Raw genomic sequence first — 15,681 nt, 5'->3', positions numbered from 1 at the left:
ATTTAAAATACAAATGAGAAGCTGTATCAAAGCTTTGGATTCCACCGTGTGCGCTCTCTCTCTCTAGAGTATATTTAAGGAAGGATAAGAGAACCGGCTCAATGATTGTTATCCCACTTGCAATTATAATGTCTCTTAATACTCCCCTATTAAAAATAGTCGACTCTCGTTGACTTGATAAAAAAATATTTATTAAAAATTTATTTTATAAAATTTTCTTTATTAAATTCTTTGGAAATATAAAATTTAGTATATACACTTTATTTAGTTATTTAATGATAGAGGTAATATTGAAAGAATATAATAAAACTTACTTGATTTCATAAATGAGATAACTAAATTAAAACAAATATTTTTAGCAAGAAAGCCAATTAAAATGAAACAGAGGGAGTATATACTTACATCCACTCATCGTATCGAAGCTAGCTTGGACCCAGGGGGTTTAATCCCCTCAGTGAAAAATTACTATTTATACATGATTGGAGTTATTTTTTTATGTATACATAGTAGACATCAAACTTCTTTTGTCTAGTTTATATATTTAGTCCCCTTTAGTCCGAGTCTTTATTTCTTTATATTTTGAACTCTTTAATGAAAATTTTAACTTCGCTACTACCCATCAAAGTCCACTGTGCCAACCAAATCAAATTAAAGTAATTAAACACGCGGATGGGCAGCTAAGTTTGAATTCTAGACTTTTAATTTGTACACATGAAATTTTCTCTCTAGTACTTATTACTCAAAACGTAAACGATTAAATTTAAACTTTAAAGTAGACTTGGCACTTTTTATGTCTCTCAATGCACGTAGTTTTACTTGTATATAAAGGGCCTCATGCATGGTCATATTATACAATCATTCAAAGAACTTTCGGAGTTCATTACTTTTATCTTATAACTTTGCACTAAAGTCTAAAAGAAATTGTTATATTCAACCATTATGGCACCCCTAAGTAGGAACCTCGTTTTGGCATTTTTGTGTCTTTTATTAAGCTTTGTTTGCTTTAGCAATGCTCAATTGTCTGCCAATTTTTATGGGACGTCGTGCCGTAATCTGCAGACAATTGTGAGCAATGTAATGAGACAAGCTGTGAATAGAGAGGCCAGACTTGGTGCCTCGATTCTTCGTTTGTTCTTCCATGATTGCTTTGTTAATGTAAGCTCATCCAACCATCTTCACTTCCATTAATATCACTATTGTATTTTTAACATATTACTCTCTACGTCGTCCATCTTTCACTTGCCCAGTATGCTAAAAATAGTTGTTTAACTTCTTGTGTTTGAAAAATGAAAACCAAGAAATAATTTATCATTCTTTTTACTTAATTTACCCTGGTTATTTATAAATACTACTTCATTTCTCAACTTTTATACGACTAATAGTAAATGGGATGATATAGTAAAATTACTCTTTTATTTATTTATCATTGTACCAACTCAAATATGGACAAGTAAAGATTTACGGAAGGAGTATTTATTTGACAACTACATATAACAACTAGTATATCTTTAAGGTGAAATGACAGGGAACTTACGTATAACAATTGTGGTCGTATGTATCCTCTTAAAATTTGAAGAGATTCACTAAGAGTTTCATATTTCTTTAATCTTTATTCTAATAACAATAATTGTCTCTTAACTTAGGGGTGCGATGCATCAATACTACTGGATGACACTACAACATTTACAGGAGAAAAGAATGCAAACCCAAACAGGAACTCAGCAAGAGGATATGAAGTGATAGACACCATTAAAACTCAAGTTGAAGCTGCTTGTCCTAATGTTGTCTCTTGTGCAGACATTCTTGCTCTTGCTGCCCGAGAAGGAACTGCGCTGGTCAGTAATTCTTTCAGACAGTTTCCACCATGCATGCCTTCATCAAAATTTTCTTTCTTATATGATACCATATTAACTTGAATGCATAAGACATATTTTCGGTTACATTGGGTTAAAATACACTAGTTAAATGTGTTTTTACACTACCATACTATATTTTATCTATTCCGATTTATGTGACAGTATTTTTGTATTATATAGTCCGTTCTAATAAGAATATTACTTTTTTATATCTGAATTTTAACTTAAAACTTCTTATTTTACTCTTAATAAGAAGTTTTTGTAGCAACAAAAAATGTTAGAATATTGCATCCTTCCTGATTTATGTGACATACTTCTTATTTTTCAAAACTTTAATCTTATTTTCTACTCCCTCTACTAGTTCAAAATAAATGAATTTTGAGTTATTTTTTAATATCTAAAATAAGTGAATTGTTTAATCTACAAGAGACATGTTTGAAAATTTCTTTCAATTTTACCCTTCATTTACACTTTCTACGTTATGAGTTCCAGGAGACTTAATTAACTTTATTTTGATGTGGTTGAAATTTCAAGAAATACAGTTAGATAATATATGTAAAAAGGTAAACATGGAAAGTGAAGCATAATTTATGTCCTAGTTTCTTTTCTTAATAGATGTGCATTGAGGCAAAAATTCATTTACTTTAAACTAAAAGGAGTAATTTTCTTAAATTCCCCGTCTAATCAAACATCACCGCATAAAATAAAATATACAAGTAGCAAGTTCAAAACTACATATTCTAAAATTCTTTCTTTCTTAAACTTCCAGTCACAACAATTAGAATAGAGGATTAAGTCAATAATTCCCAACTTTAATCTCCTTTTTGATGATATACTATATTATATCTATGCAGCTAGGAGGGCCAACATGGGCAGTGCCATTAGGCCGAAGAGATGCAAGGACCGCAAGCCAAAGCGCTGCCAACACTCAAATCCCCGGACCAACTTCCAGTCTTTCAACTTTGATCTCTATGTTCTCTGCTAAAGGCCTAAACGCCCGCGACATGACAGCACTCTCTGGCAGCCACACGATAGGCCAAGCCCGCTGCACCACTTTCAGAAACCGCATCTACAATGACACCAACATCGACTCTCAATTCGCTACCACGCGCAGGGCCACTTGCCCTGCTTCTGGTGGCGATGCAAATTTGGCACCATTGGATATCCAGACACCGAATCAGTTCGACAATGATTATTATCAGAACCTAGTGGTTCGACGTGGATTGCTTCACTCGGATCAGGAATTGTTTAACGGTGGATCTCAGGATGCATTGGTGAGGAGTTATAGTACTAATGATGCGGCTTTTAGAAGTGATTTTGCTGCAGCCATGGTGAAGATGGGGAATATTAGTCCACTTACTGGGACTAATGGAGAGATTAGAAGAAACTGCAGGGCTATAAATTAACTAAATTATACTAGTAATTAAATTGTCATATATAGACTTTTACTACTAGTAAGTTGTAGAACTCCTTATAATTATATAATTAAGATTAACTTTGCATGGTATATAGTGATGTCAGTCGCTATAATATATACTGTAACCGAGCAATCCTCTGTTATTTGCAGCAGCTCTCATTTTATCAAATTAAACCATGCCTGTTTTGTAAGTGAATAATATGATCTAAGCATAATCTTCCAAATTTGCTAGCAACTAGACAAAAAAAAATGAGACAAAATAATTAAACATCAAAATCTTATTGTGCATAGATATGATGTTTTATCAATTACGAAACATAAGTAAATACAACGATTGAAAAAACAAAGCCTTGGTAGTATTGGAAAATTATCTAATCCCTATGTAGGAACCAATTGAGGTGTTGGGGCCTATGATATATATACACACATTAATTCTGATAGGGTGTTAAGTTGACATGGTAAACTTCAGTCATATTAGGGTAGAATAAACCAAAATTTTCCTCGGTACCAGCAGGTTTTTGATTCTCGTTGAAGAGTGCAAAAATGTATGTCTGCAAAACTTTGCCAGGCCTTTTGGGAGTTCCTTGGCCAGATGCAACATGTGATACCAAATTGTTTACATATGTTTGAGCATTGTCAATAGTTGCATAAACATCACCAGCACTCGGCCATCCTGTTTCCGTAACCACAATCTCTACTGCAGATTGTCCAACTTTCTCCAATGCAGCATACAGAGAGTCTACTGTTGCATCAAACAAGTTGTTGTATTGGAATTGGCCGTCACTTACAATCGGAGCCGTGCTTTTTAAAAGTGCATAGTCTAATTGAATTTGAGCAGGAGTCCCAGAATAGGCAAAATAAGTATAAACATTAGCCAGTAGCGGATATTGCTTTGTAGCTAAAAACTGTGCAATTGGTTGCAGGAATTGAACGGCATCCCCAGAGAATGCACCATTCGAAGGGGGATACGAGGTTCCTAAAACTCCCAACGAGATTGCTGTCGTAACAGGTATATTAAGGTTGTTGGCTTTCAGTGCCGAGTCCAGATTTTGCATGGCTCCTAGTACAAAAGTTGCTAATGGTCCAGGTATGACTTCATTACCTGCTGATATGTATGTAATTTTAACAGTTGAAGCATGTGGAATAACGTTAGTAAGTATCCAATTTTTTGCAAAAGATGGATCACTTGCAAGTGCTTGCAGGTCTTCATTTCGAGTACCAAGAATTAGCAAAATGCCAGAACCCTCTAGTGCCTTTAACACGTCCTGGTTAGGGTCGAAAATTCGAATGTTTTGAATATTTCTGGACTTTAAGAGATTGATCACTTGGGCTGGTGGTGGCAGATTATTTCCCAGGAGCCCGTAGTTCACACCAATTCCTTCAACGCCTTTTTACAAGATAAAAAAGATAATCAGTAATTCGACTACACAAATAACAACACATACATTATAATCGTCAATCGTAAAATAAAAGAGTTATTAATATGATCAAGTAGTAAAAACTTACCAGAGCTTAAAGATACACATGCAAAGACAAATAACAAGATGCAAAGACGATGCATGCTTGATAAATATGTAGAACTCTTTAGTTTTGATAGGGATATGATTCACAAATCACGAGAGAGAAATGACCACAATTATATGTATGAATCCTTGTTAATTATGTACTAGAGTTACTAGTACTAAATATTTTACCATCAATGCTGGACCTTTATTTAACTATTTTGACCTTTTTGGCACGAGAATATGGGATGCTGGATCTTTATTTACTATTTATTTTGCCTTTTTCCCGTGAGATGTTGGATCTTTATTTATTACGTTGCCTTACTTGGCATGGTGAACGAAGTTACACGCTTACATTACTTACATTACATGTACTGGTATCCATGTTTACAAATGAGATGAATGTCCAGAATTACTGTTACACTCTTGGAGATCTACAAACTATTCCACAAAGAATCTGATCGACAGTTTATATCAATACCTATGGGACCTGGTCCCGTATGAAGTTGCTCTCTGAAAAGAACAAGTTTACTATAGCTGAAAGCTGTACTTTCCTTTAGAAAGTTGGTAGTGCAGCAGTAGAAGTGTCCAACCTCAACCAATGGGAGTTCTAGGTTTTCTATTCTCATATAAAAGGACTACTTACACACAACAAAACCTAATTTTTGCAAATCAAGATTTCACTCTAAATAGCAAAAACCGTCTTTATGAGCACAACTCATGCATCAACAAGGGACCTGATCAAGGGCTCACTCAGTCTTGTTGTGTCTTGAGTCTTTTATGTTTTGTTCTCATATTGTAAATCTACTCCTGTTTATAAAGGATGGTAGATGTGTAGCTTGTCCCAGGTCTTAGATCGAGTTGAATCAATTAGAGTTAATTAATCGAGTCGTTTGTAAGTTGGTCAAGTTTAATTTACCATCTTGGGTGGTGTTGAGTCTTGGGTAGAGTTACTAGAGTTAGTCAATTGAAAGTGTGGAAGAGTTACTACACTTGTCTTGTAATAGAGTTATTACAAGAGGTTGTGATTATTGACGTTTGTAATCACTTGTTGCTTGAAGATTAGTGAAGAGCTAAAAATCCCGTGGACAGGTTGTAATTTTTACCTCCCTTGATCAAAGAGGTTTTCACGTAAACTTGGGTGCTCTTTACATTATTGCATTGTCTTTCTTTTTTACTTTTATATTATTGCATTTGTTAGCTTAGGGACCAGGTTTCGTTGTACTTGATGGATTCATACATTTCATCAATTACATGTTGTAATCTTTCTTGCACAACTTTTTTGGAGTATAAAAATAAAAAAAAAAAAAAATTTAAGACTTATCGATCGACGACTCTTAAAATTGTTCAAAAAATTCACTTACACATCTAACTTAGCGTATACAGTTATACTTATAAAACACTTTAACTATTCAAAAATTATTTTTATTAGACATAAAATGCTGATATGACAAAAAACGTGCATTCCACTCTCTTGAAGCACCTAAAACAATTTTAAACAATACCTTTTTTTCTGGCTGATACACCTAAATTAAATATAAAAAGAGAAAAATGATTTAAATATAAAAAGGTGTCTTCCTCCTCCCACTGTTCGTTCCCGCAATAAGTATATATTTTTCCATGTCCACTCCCCTCATCTCCACCCCCCTCGAGCTCTCTCTAATTTCACTTTAGTTTTTTTTTTTTTAAAAAGAGAAGTCCTTGTATTTATTCATCAGAAAAAATATGGTTTAAAAAAATCGAACAAAATTTCATTATTTTCAACAAGAATGAAACGAATTAAATTTTTGAGGGGAAAGTCAGTTGTTGTATTTTGATAAATAATTACTAATTCGGAAGATGGTGAAGACAATGAATGAGAGTTTTTTATTTTATCAAAATGACAGAGTGAGGGGTTAGCATAAGCAGCGGCGATGGGTATCGGTTATTGATGCTGATGTCATTGGAGGAGGAGTGTCATTCAATGGAGGAGAAGAAGAGGAGCAAGGAGGGTAGGGGCAGGGACGGAGGTAGGGAGTTAGGTGGGGGGTTTCGGGAACCTAGTAATTATATTTATATTGAAAAGTGCAATAAATATATAAAATTTATAAGTTGAAAATTTATAAACAAAATATATTGTTGGTCCAGCGGATTAGAGGGTCTTGTTAAGGTTTTGTTGACCTCATGGTGTGGATCTGAATCTTCTTAGTTACTACTCCTTCCGTTTCAAAAAGAAAAAATAAACAACTTTGTGAATCATGTGGTGCTAAATTAAAATTATGTCAAATGTATCAAAATACCATTTAATCTTGTAGTTTTTAAACATGTCATGTAAAATGTTGAATTAAAAATATTATCGAAAAAGAAAAGGATCATTTTTTTTTTTGAAATAGACTAAAAAAAGTAGGTCATTTTTTTTTTAAACGGAGGGAGTATTTTGATTTTATTTTTATCTAATGTGAAAAATCCACAGGCGTTAAATCCTAAATCCGCTTCTAACAGGGGTGGAACTGAATGTAAATTCAGGAAATAAATGTTTGGAATTATTTAAAGGATTTTGCTAACATAATTCATGAATGTACTCCCTCTGCCCAATAAGTCCATTATGAACTTGACATACATTTTAAGAAATAATAAATAATAGAAATAATTTTATTATATTATTTTTTGAATATAATATTTGATAAAAAAATGAAATGATGAATAGTATTTAATATCGACTAATAGCAAAATATGCACAAATGAGTGAATTATTTATTGATTTTTTAAATTTAACAAATATTATCAGATATCTATTATTAATAATATAGACAAATAAAGATAGATGAAGCCAAGGAGAGAATTGTATGTTAGCAAGGTATCCATTTTGCTTTATCCAAAATGTCCTTAATTACTTTTGGAACATGTCAAATATAGCATTTTGGTCTTTTTAAAATAATTCCAAACCCCATCGAACATATCTGATACCTTCATTCTCCAGTCTCTTTCTCCTTCTTCATCTTCAATGTCTACTTTTCTCTGGTATTTTTATGTTCATGGGAAATACAATTAAAAGGTACAAATGAGTTTATCAATTAAGTGAGAGTTCTTTAAATTTTAAAAATTGGATAAAAGTGACAAATTTTTTATAGCTTTTTATTTTTACACTTTTACCTCAATAGCTATAAAAGTAATCTCAACAATCTATAAAAGTTATCTCAATATTATAGAAGTTGTTCGACAACTATACGAAGTTGTTCGACAACTATGCGAAGTTATTGAAAAATTAAATAGTTGTTGGGACAATTGATATAGTTGTCAAATAATTGTATGCAATTGTTTGAAGGACTTGACGCCTTCTAACTTAATTAATGTGTAATGAGCTCCAATAGTCGCAACAATTAAATCGACAACAACTCAACAGTTATACTAGCTTCACGATGAGTAGTGTTCAAACAGTAATAACAGAATTTTGGAATTGACTAACTGGAATTCAAATAACTTGTACAAAGTACTAAAACTGAAGGAAAATCCTAGATAAGCTAGCTCAGCAACTCAATTCCAAAGGTGAACAATCTCCAACTAGAAATAAATGTATACCTAAATCAATAGTCAAATTATAGATCGACTCATTTCTAATTAATCGAAAATAACTTCACTGGCAAGTAAGAATTTTGGAAGATAAGAAATAAAATTTGGGGGAGAAGAAGAATAAGAAACTGGGTTGAGATTTAGAGAAGGACAGTTGAGGAAGGAACACGAGTATTGAACATACTAAATTCATAATGCCTCCTTTCTATTTGTATTTGATATTTATACCCCTTTTGAGTGGACTTGAGCCTTTTATCTAATTTAATCGCCACTCTTGATTTTTAACTGCTGAACCTTATTTAAATAGACTCTAACTGTGTCAATTACTAGTAGTGGCTAACAAGTGTAATGAGTGATCATTACATTTCACCCTCTATCAGGACATTCTTATCCTCAAGAATATGATGCTAACCCCTGAATGAAGTCAGGGAATTAGGCATTGATGAATGTCCGGTCCTCTCAGTTAGCTTCTTCAGGAGATAAGTTCTTCCATTGAATCAGGACCTTCACTGCTACAACATTATTACCATTCTTCTTTGTAAGATAGACAGGGGCCTAACAAAGATTTTTTCCATCAATTCCAACTAATGAAAGTTGTTGAAGGGGTGTTACATCTGGACCAATTCCCTTTTTGAGTAAGGAAAACATGAAACACTGGGTGGATAATAGAATTTATTAGGAATTTAAGCTTGTAAGCTACCTTGACCACTCTTTGTAGAACCTTGTAAGGGCTATAGAATTTTGGGCATAATTTGAGGTACTTTTTAAGCGCAATTGATGTTTGTCTCTATGGTTGAAGCTTTAGATAAACCCAGTATCCTACTTGTAGTTCCCTCTCACTTCTCCTCTGATCAGCATACCATTTCATCCTAGCCTGAGCTTGCACTAAATTGTCTCTTAATACCTGCTGAAATTTCACTCTTTGCTGGACCAAATCCTGCATTATGTACTGGTAAGTCACTCCTTGGGAAATTTGTGGGGGGTGGGAGGGGGGTTATATCCATATAAAAAAAAGAACGGAGTGGTCTACAAGGTTTTATGGTATATGGTGTTATACCACCACTCAGCTAAATGAAGCTAGTTTTACCTATTGCTTGAGGTTACTCATTAACAAAGCTCTAAGGTATCCTTCTAGACACTTGTTGAGCCTTTTAATCTGTCCATCAGACTTGGGGTGGTAGGTTGTGCTCATTTATATTGTGGTACCAACTATCTTAAACAAGTGTTTCTAGAATAAACAAGTGAACACCTTATCTCTATCAGAATCCATTGTCTCTGGGAACCCATGCAGCTTACAGACTTCTTTAATAGAAACTTCTTCCACCCGAGCTGTGTATATGGATGTTGTAAGGCTACAAAATGTGCATATTTGGTGAATCTATCCACCACCACTAGGATCACCTCTTCCCCTTAAAATTTAGGAATTTCTTCTCTGAAATCAAGACTACTGTCATTCCAGGACTGAGTTGGTATAACTAGTGGCTGTGAAGTACCGAGAGATGCTTCACTCTCATCTTTACACATTTGACAGATATCATAAGTAGAGACGAAATCTTGCATCTCTTTCTTCATTGCTGGTAAAAAGAAATACAACTATAACCTCTTCAAGGTGCCTTATTGTCCAGAGTGTCCACCCAAAGATGATGTATGCATAATAGGTAGTAGTTGTTGTCTTAGATATGTAGTTTTGCCAATATAAACCTTACCATTGTATCTCAACACCCCTGAAGTCAACTTGTAGTCCTGATTATGATTGAATTTAATTGCTAAAGCAATAAGCAATTCTTGAGCACGGTTATCTCCTTCGTAACTCTTTTCTACCTCTAAAATCCATTCAAGTTGTTCTCCTGGTAGTGACTAAAACTCACCTTGTTCCCCAAGAATTCTAGAGAGTGCATCGGCTACCCTATTCTCAGCTTCATCCCTATATATAATCTTATAATCCAAGCCCGATAATTTAGTAATTCCTTTCTTTTGGATAACAGTAGTAACCTCTTGCTCTATCAAATACTTAAGACTGAAGTGGACAATCTTAATAATGAAATGGTTTCCTTGCACATAGTGTCTCCATTTGTCTATGCCTTCTAGAACAACCATATATTCTTTCTCATACACTGATTTCCCCTTATGTTTGGGTGCTAGAGCCTTGCTATAATAAGCCAGGGGTCTGTTGTCTTGAGAAAGAACAACACCAATACCTTGATTGTTAGCATCAGTCTCAATAATAAATGTCTTATTGTAGTCAGACGTGAAGAGCACTGGGACAGTGCTCATAGCTTGCTTCAATCTCTCAAAAGCTTCCTCAGTCTCTATACTTCACTGAATGATTTATTTTTCAGTAAATAAGTCAGTTTCTTCTAATGGAACTATAATTCTTCACAAATATTTTATAATGCCTTATCAGACCAGGGAACCCCCTCAACTCTTTAAGATTTTTGGAAACAGGCCAAGACATTATTGCTGATACCTTGGAGGGGTCTGTATCTACTCCTTCGCCATTAGTGATGTGCCTTAAGTACTCCACCCGTGACTTGGAGAAATTGCATTTGGACCTTTTAGCAAACAACTTGTTTTGCTGCAAAATTTTTAAAGCTTCTCTCTAATACTTCAGATGCTCTTTTAAACTTTTACTATATACTAGGATGTTATCAAAGAAAACTAATATAAACTACCTTAAATGCTGCTAGAACAAGGAGTTCATTAATGATTGAAAGGTAGCTGGCACATTTGTCAACCCAAAAGTCATCACTTAAACTCAAAGTGACCATGATGAGTCCTGATTACAGTCTTTGGTATATCTTCCACCCTCATTCTTATTCAGTGGTAACCAGATTAATTTTAGATAACAAACATGATCTTTGTAGATCATCCAAGAGATCATCTTCTATGGGAATGAGAAACTTATCCTTAATAGTAAGCGTGTTGACCTTCCTATAATCAATACAAAACCTTCAATTCCAATCCTTTTTCTGGACTAATAGGACCGGGGAAGAGTAATATGAATGACTAAGTTGTATAATTCCTCGCTGCAATATCTCTGCTACTTATTTTCTAGATCATTCTTCTAGTAATGATTATACCTGTAAGGTCTTAAAGATACAGGTTTAGCTCCTTGTATGATGGAAATTATATGATCTGGAGCTCTAGATGGTGGTAAGTCAGTAGGTTCCTCCAATATGTTGGCAAAGCATCTAGTACTTTCTGCACTTCTCGTGGTATCATCCCTTCAGTACTCATATCACCTCTATCTATAGTAAAAAGATGAGAAAATAGGGTTTGGCCTTTCTTGATTATATTTCCCATTGATTTAGCTATGATTTGGTGTAAAGCTACTGGTTTTGCATCTCCTTTCAGTGACACTACCTTACCACCCTACTTGATCTTAAGATCATATATATAGTTCATAGTCAAAGGTTATAAGTATATGAAATCTCATCCAATCTCCTCCCAATACCATATCACAACTACCTAGATTCAACAATCTGAATTTGTTTTTAAATTCAACCCCATTAGCCTTCTACTTAACCCTAGGCACACTGTGATGACTATACATCTATTGGCCATTAGCCATAGTTTCTTTTATTGGGATGTCCACCTAAACAACAACCCTCCCAATTCCTTGGTAGTTCGAGTGTCTAAGAAACTGTGTGTACGACCAGAATCTACCAATAAAACCACGGTTCTCTTCTTGATCCACTCTTTGATTTTAAAAGTATTTGGTTTTGTGGTACCTAACATAGCATTCAAGCAGGCTTCCTATTCTTCCATGACCTCTATTCATTCTTCTTTATTTTGAGATTCCTCCTTCTTCTCTAGTATTTTCCCCTGACCTTGCTCTTCTTTTGTTGTGATGACATTTAACTATTTACCGTTGCACACATATCCTCGAAACTATTTTTTGCCACACCTCCAATAAGCACCTGGTATTCTCTTGAATTCTACCTTAACTTTAAGTTTAGGCAGTGTTGCTTGGATCTTCTGCCTAGTACTGCTTTCTTTAATCAACTCCTTGCTAACTGGTGCAACTAACCTTTTATGTAACCATCTAGCCTTCTTTTCCTTGGCATTAATAATTCTGTCATGCTTCCTGGCAAGTGACATAGCTTGGAAAAAGTTTATAGGCTCAAACATTTTAATAGTCTCCCTAATTTCTTCTTTCAAACCTCCAGCAAAGCACTCCAAAATGAAATCCTTGGAAACTCTAGGATTCCTTATCAACACTTGGGCCCTAAGGTCCTTAATTTTTTTACACATAATCATTCACTGTACCTTGTTGTGTGAGGATTTTGAATTCAACCACCATACTTTCACTGTGATTATCTTCAAACCTTATCACCAGCTTCTCACAGAACTCCTCCCACCTTACTAGCCTTTTTGTAAACGTGTAAGAGAAATACCAAGCCCCAAATTTCCTTCCATATGTAGCGTAGCAATTTTAAGTTTTCTAGATGGATCAATAATTTTATAAATACTGAAGCACTTGTTGCACCTTTACAACCAAGATTTAGGCTTAGCTCCTCCATATGTGGGGAACTGGAGATTGGGATGAAACTCCTGACCTAAATTGGGTCCATTTCCCCCACTTCGACTACTTTGTTAGGGAAGAAAACAATCCATCACCTCTGTTACTGCTTTCAAGAATAACTGGACTCCTAACATTTCCCAATAATCTCACATAGCTTCATGAGTTTCCTCCATCATTTGCTTCATATCCCCTTGAGTAGAGCCCGTTTCTGCCAATCATGACTTTACAGTTGTGAGCACCTCCACTGTGCTTGAGCTTTAATTTTTCTCAAGTGTTCCTTGATTTATTTAACTCTTTTAGCATTAGATTTCGTCAGCATCACAGGTATAATCAAAGTTTCCTCTTTGATATCAATTTTTAATAAACTCCGATAGTCGCAACAATTAAATCGATAATAACTCAATAATTACACTAGATTTACGATGAACAGTGTTTAAACAGTAATAACAAAATTTCAGAAATGACTAACTGGAATTCAAATAACTTGTAAACAATAAGCTAGCTCAACAACTCAATTCCAAAGGTGAACAATCTCCTACTCGGAACAAATGCATACCTAAATCAATAGTCAAATTGTATATTAACTCATTTCCAATATATAAAAAATAACTTCACTGGCAGGTAAGAATTTTGGAAGATAAGAAATAAATTTTGGGGGAGAAGATGAATAAGAATTTGGGTTGATATTTAGAGAAGAATTAGGGTTGAGATTTAGAGAAGGAAAGTTGAGGAAGGAACACGAGTATTGAATAATTCCTCCTTTCTGTTTGTATTTAATATTTATACCCCTTTTGAGTGGATCTATGCCCCTAATCTGATTTAGTCACCACCCCCAATTTCTAACTACTGAACCTTATTTAAACAGACTCTAATTGTGTTGTTTACTAATGCTGGCTAGCATGTGTATTGAGTGGTCATTACATAATGTTACGGGATTCACTCGCCTCTTTGCTGATGTGGAAGTTCAGATTGTGCTGCAACCACATAGCATACTCAAAGAAAATCTTAGCTATGGTACCAATTATTAGTAAAAATATGAAATAAAAAGGAAAAAACAGCAAAAGATTTAATGTGGTCCAGATTAGAATGATCCTACATCCACTAGAGAATAATCATTTTTATTATATTACAAAGAAAGGAGAGATTTTAATTACACCTAAGAAAATTGTTATCTCAACTGTCTACTCTTACAATGGATTTACTATGAGCTTTTGAGATGGTTTTACATGAAGAATGACATCCTTTTATAGATAACAAAACTTGGACTCCATGTAACAAAACTTGGCCTCTAAGCACAAAATAAGAAAATTTATAAAATTTATTCTCTATAAATTTTTACTTACTCTCCAAGTTTACTTCTTAACCAAATAAATTTGCACATGAAATTTTCTTCCACATAGATAAGACCCCCCAAAAACCAAACCAACTTTTTCAATCTCCACCCTAGTTTGAGTTTTAAGCATGTGTATGAGCAACTCCGTCTAAAACTTATAAGCTTAGTTGGCAATTTCGTCATAACAAACAAGACAAATCTAACCATTGCTGAATATACTAGCTCTACCTAACAGTTGTTATCTCAGAATTGAATTAGTTGATGCATACTCTCGCCAAGTCCTTGCAGTGTGCAAACTTGGAGAGCGGAACTATCTTGGTCAATATGTCTGTAGCATTATCTCCTGTGATAACCTTTACTACCTTGATAGTTCTCTTTTTAATGACATCTCGAATGACATCAATGGGTTTGGTGCGCTCATGAAATCTATGATTGTAATAAAATGAATAGCACTTTGACTATCACATCTTAGAGTTGATTCCAACTAAACCAAAATCAATTTTGCACCTAAATCTTTTAACTAGATAGCTTTTTTCACTGCCTCAATTGCTTCCATATATTCTGCATCTATTATAGACAAAATAATAATCGACTGTAAAGTCTATTTTCAACTACCACACTACCAATGAGAGTGAAAATGTATATAGTTGCAGACCTCCTTCCATCAAGATTCTCTACATAGTCAAAGACTCGGAATCCATATAATCGAGAACTGAAATACCTTTAACTTTTAAAAGATTTGGCCAACATCAGAAGCTTTTTTAAGATATCTCAATATTCATTTGACATCTTCCCAACGTATCTTCCTTGGGTTTTCCATGTACATGCTTACCATACTTATAAATTGACCAATATTTAGATGTGTACACACCATAGCATACATAATTCTACCAACTGTGCTAGCATAAGAAACCTTTCACATATGCTACTGAGGCATTTGTAACTCTGAAATCTTAAAATGAAGAGTTAATGGTGTACAGGTGTTTACAAATATATATTGAATCTCTTAAGAACCTTTTTGATGTATCTCTTCTTAGAAAGATGTACTACAACATCTCTTCTTGAAATCTCCATACCAAGGATTTTCTTAATAGCTCTCAAATCCTTCATGTTAAATTCCTTGCTCAACAACTTTTTCAAAGTTTTATCTTAGATATCTTCTTGTGATACACATAGCTATCAAATGCACTTTGTGAGAAAACATATGTAGTAATAATGAATCAAACCTCTAGTACCACTGTTTAGGAGATTGACTCAAACCATACAAAGATTTCTTTAGTTGGCATACATGGTTTTATTTCTCCTAAGCTAGGAAACATTTAGGCTGATCCATATAGATTGTAGCTTATAGATAACCAGGTAAGAAAACTGTTTTGACATCAAGCTATTGAATCTCCAAGTCAAATTATGCAACTAATTCTAGTAGCACACAAATTGAGCTATGTTTGACAATTGTAGAAAATATCTTATTGTGGTTAATTCCTTTATTCTAAAAAAAA

General features: G+C 34.1%; 2 protein-coding genes across 2 annotated transcripts; one reads left to right on the top strand and one right to left on the bottom strand.

Annotated features, from left to right (window-relative positions):
• The first annotated feature begins 690 nt into the window (after positions 1–690).
• On the top strand, positions 691–3,363 carry LOC107863246 (peroxidase P7). Its single transcript, XM_016709077.2, has 3 exons — positions 691–1,155; positions 1,644–1,835; positions 2,711–3,363. The coding sequence occupies exons 1-3, from the start codon at positions 940–942 to the stop codon at positions 3,260–3,262; spliced, it is 960 nt and encodes a 319-aa protein (XP_016564563.2). The 5' UTR covers positions 691–939; the 3' UTR covers positions 3,263–3,363.
• Positions 3,364–3,629: 266 nt separating this feature from the next.
• Positions 3,630–4,904, bottom strand: LOC107866159 (putative glucan endo-1,3-beta-glucosidase GVI). The gene is made up of 2 exons (XM_016712331.2): positions 4,780–4,904; positions 3,630–4,660 (listed from the first exon to the last, which is right to left on the bottom strand). Exons 1-2 carry the CDS (start codon positions 4,832–4,834, stop codon positions 3,702–3,704), a joined length of 1,014 nt encoding a protein of 337 aa, XP_016567817.2. The 5' UTR covers positions 4,835–4,904; the 3' UTR covers positions 3,630–3,701.
• Positions 4,905–15,681: the final 10,777 nt, after the last annotated feature.

This window comes from Capsicum annuum, chromosome 3 (genome assembly GCF_002878395.1).
Source record: "Capsicum annuum cultivar UCD-10X-F1 chromosome 3, UCD10Xv1.1, whole genome shotgun sequence".
Classification (NCBI taxonomy): domain Eukaryota; kingdom Viridiplantae; phylum Streptophyta; class Magnoliopsida; order Solanales; family Solanaceae; genus Capsicum; species Capsicum annuum.
This window is presented reverse-complemented; position numbering and strand designations above follow the sequence as displayed.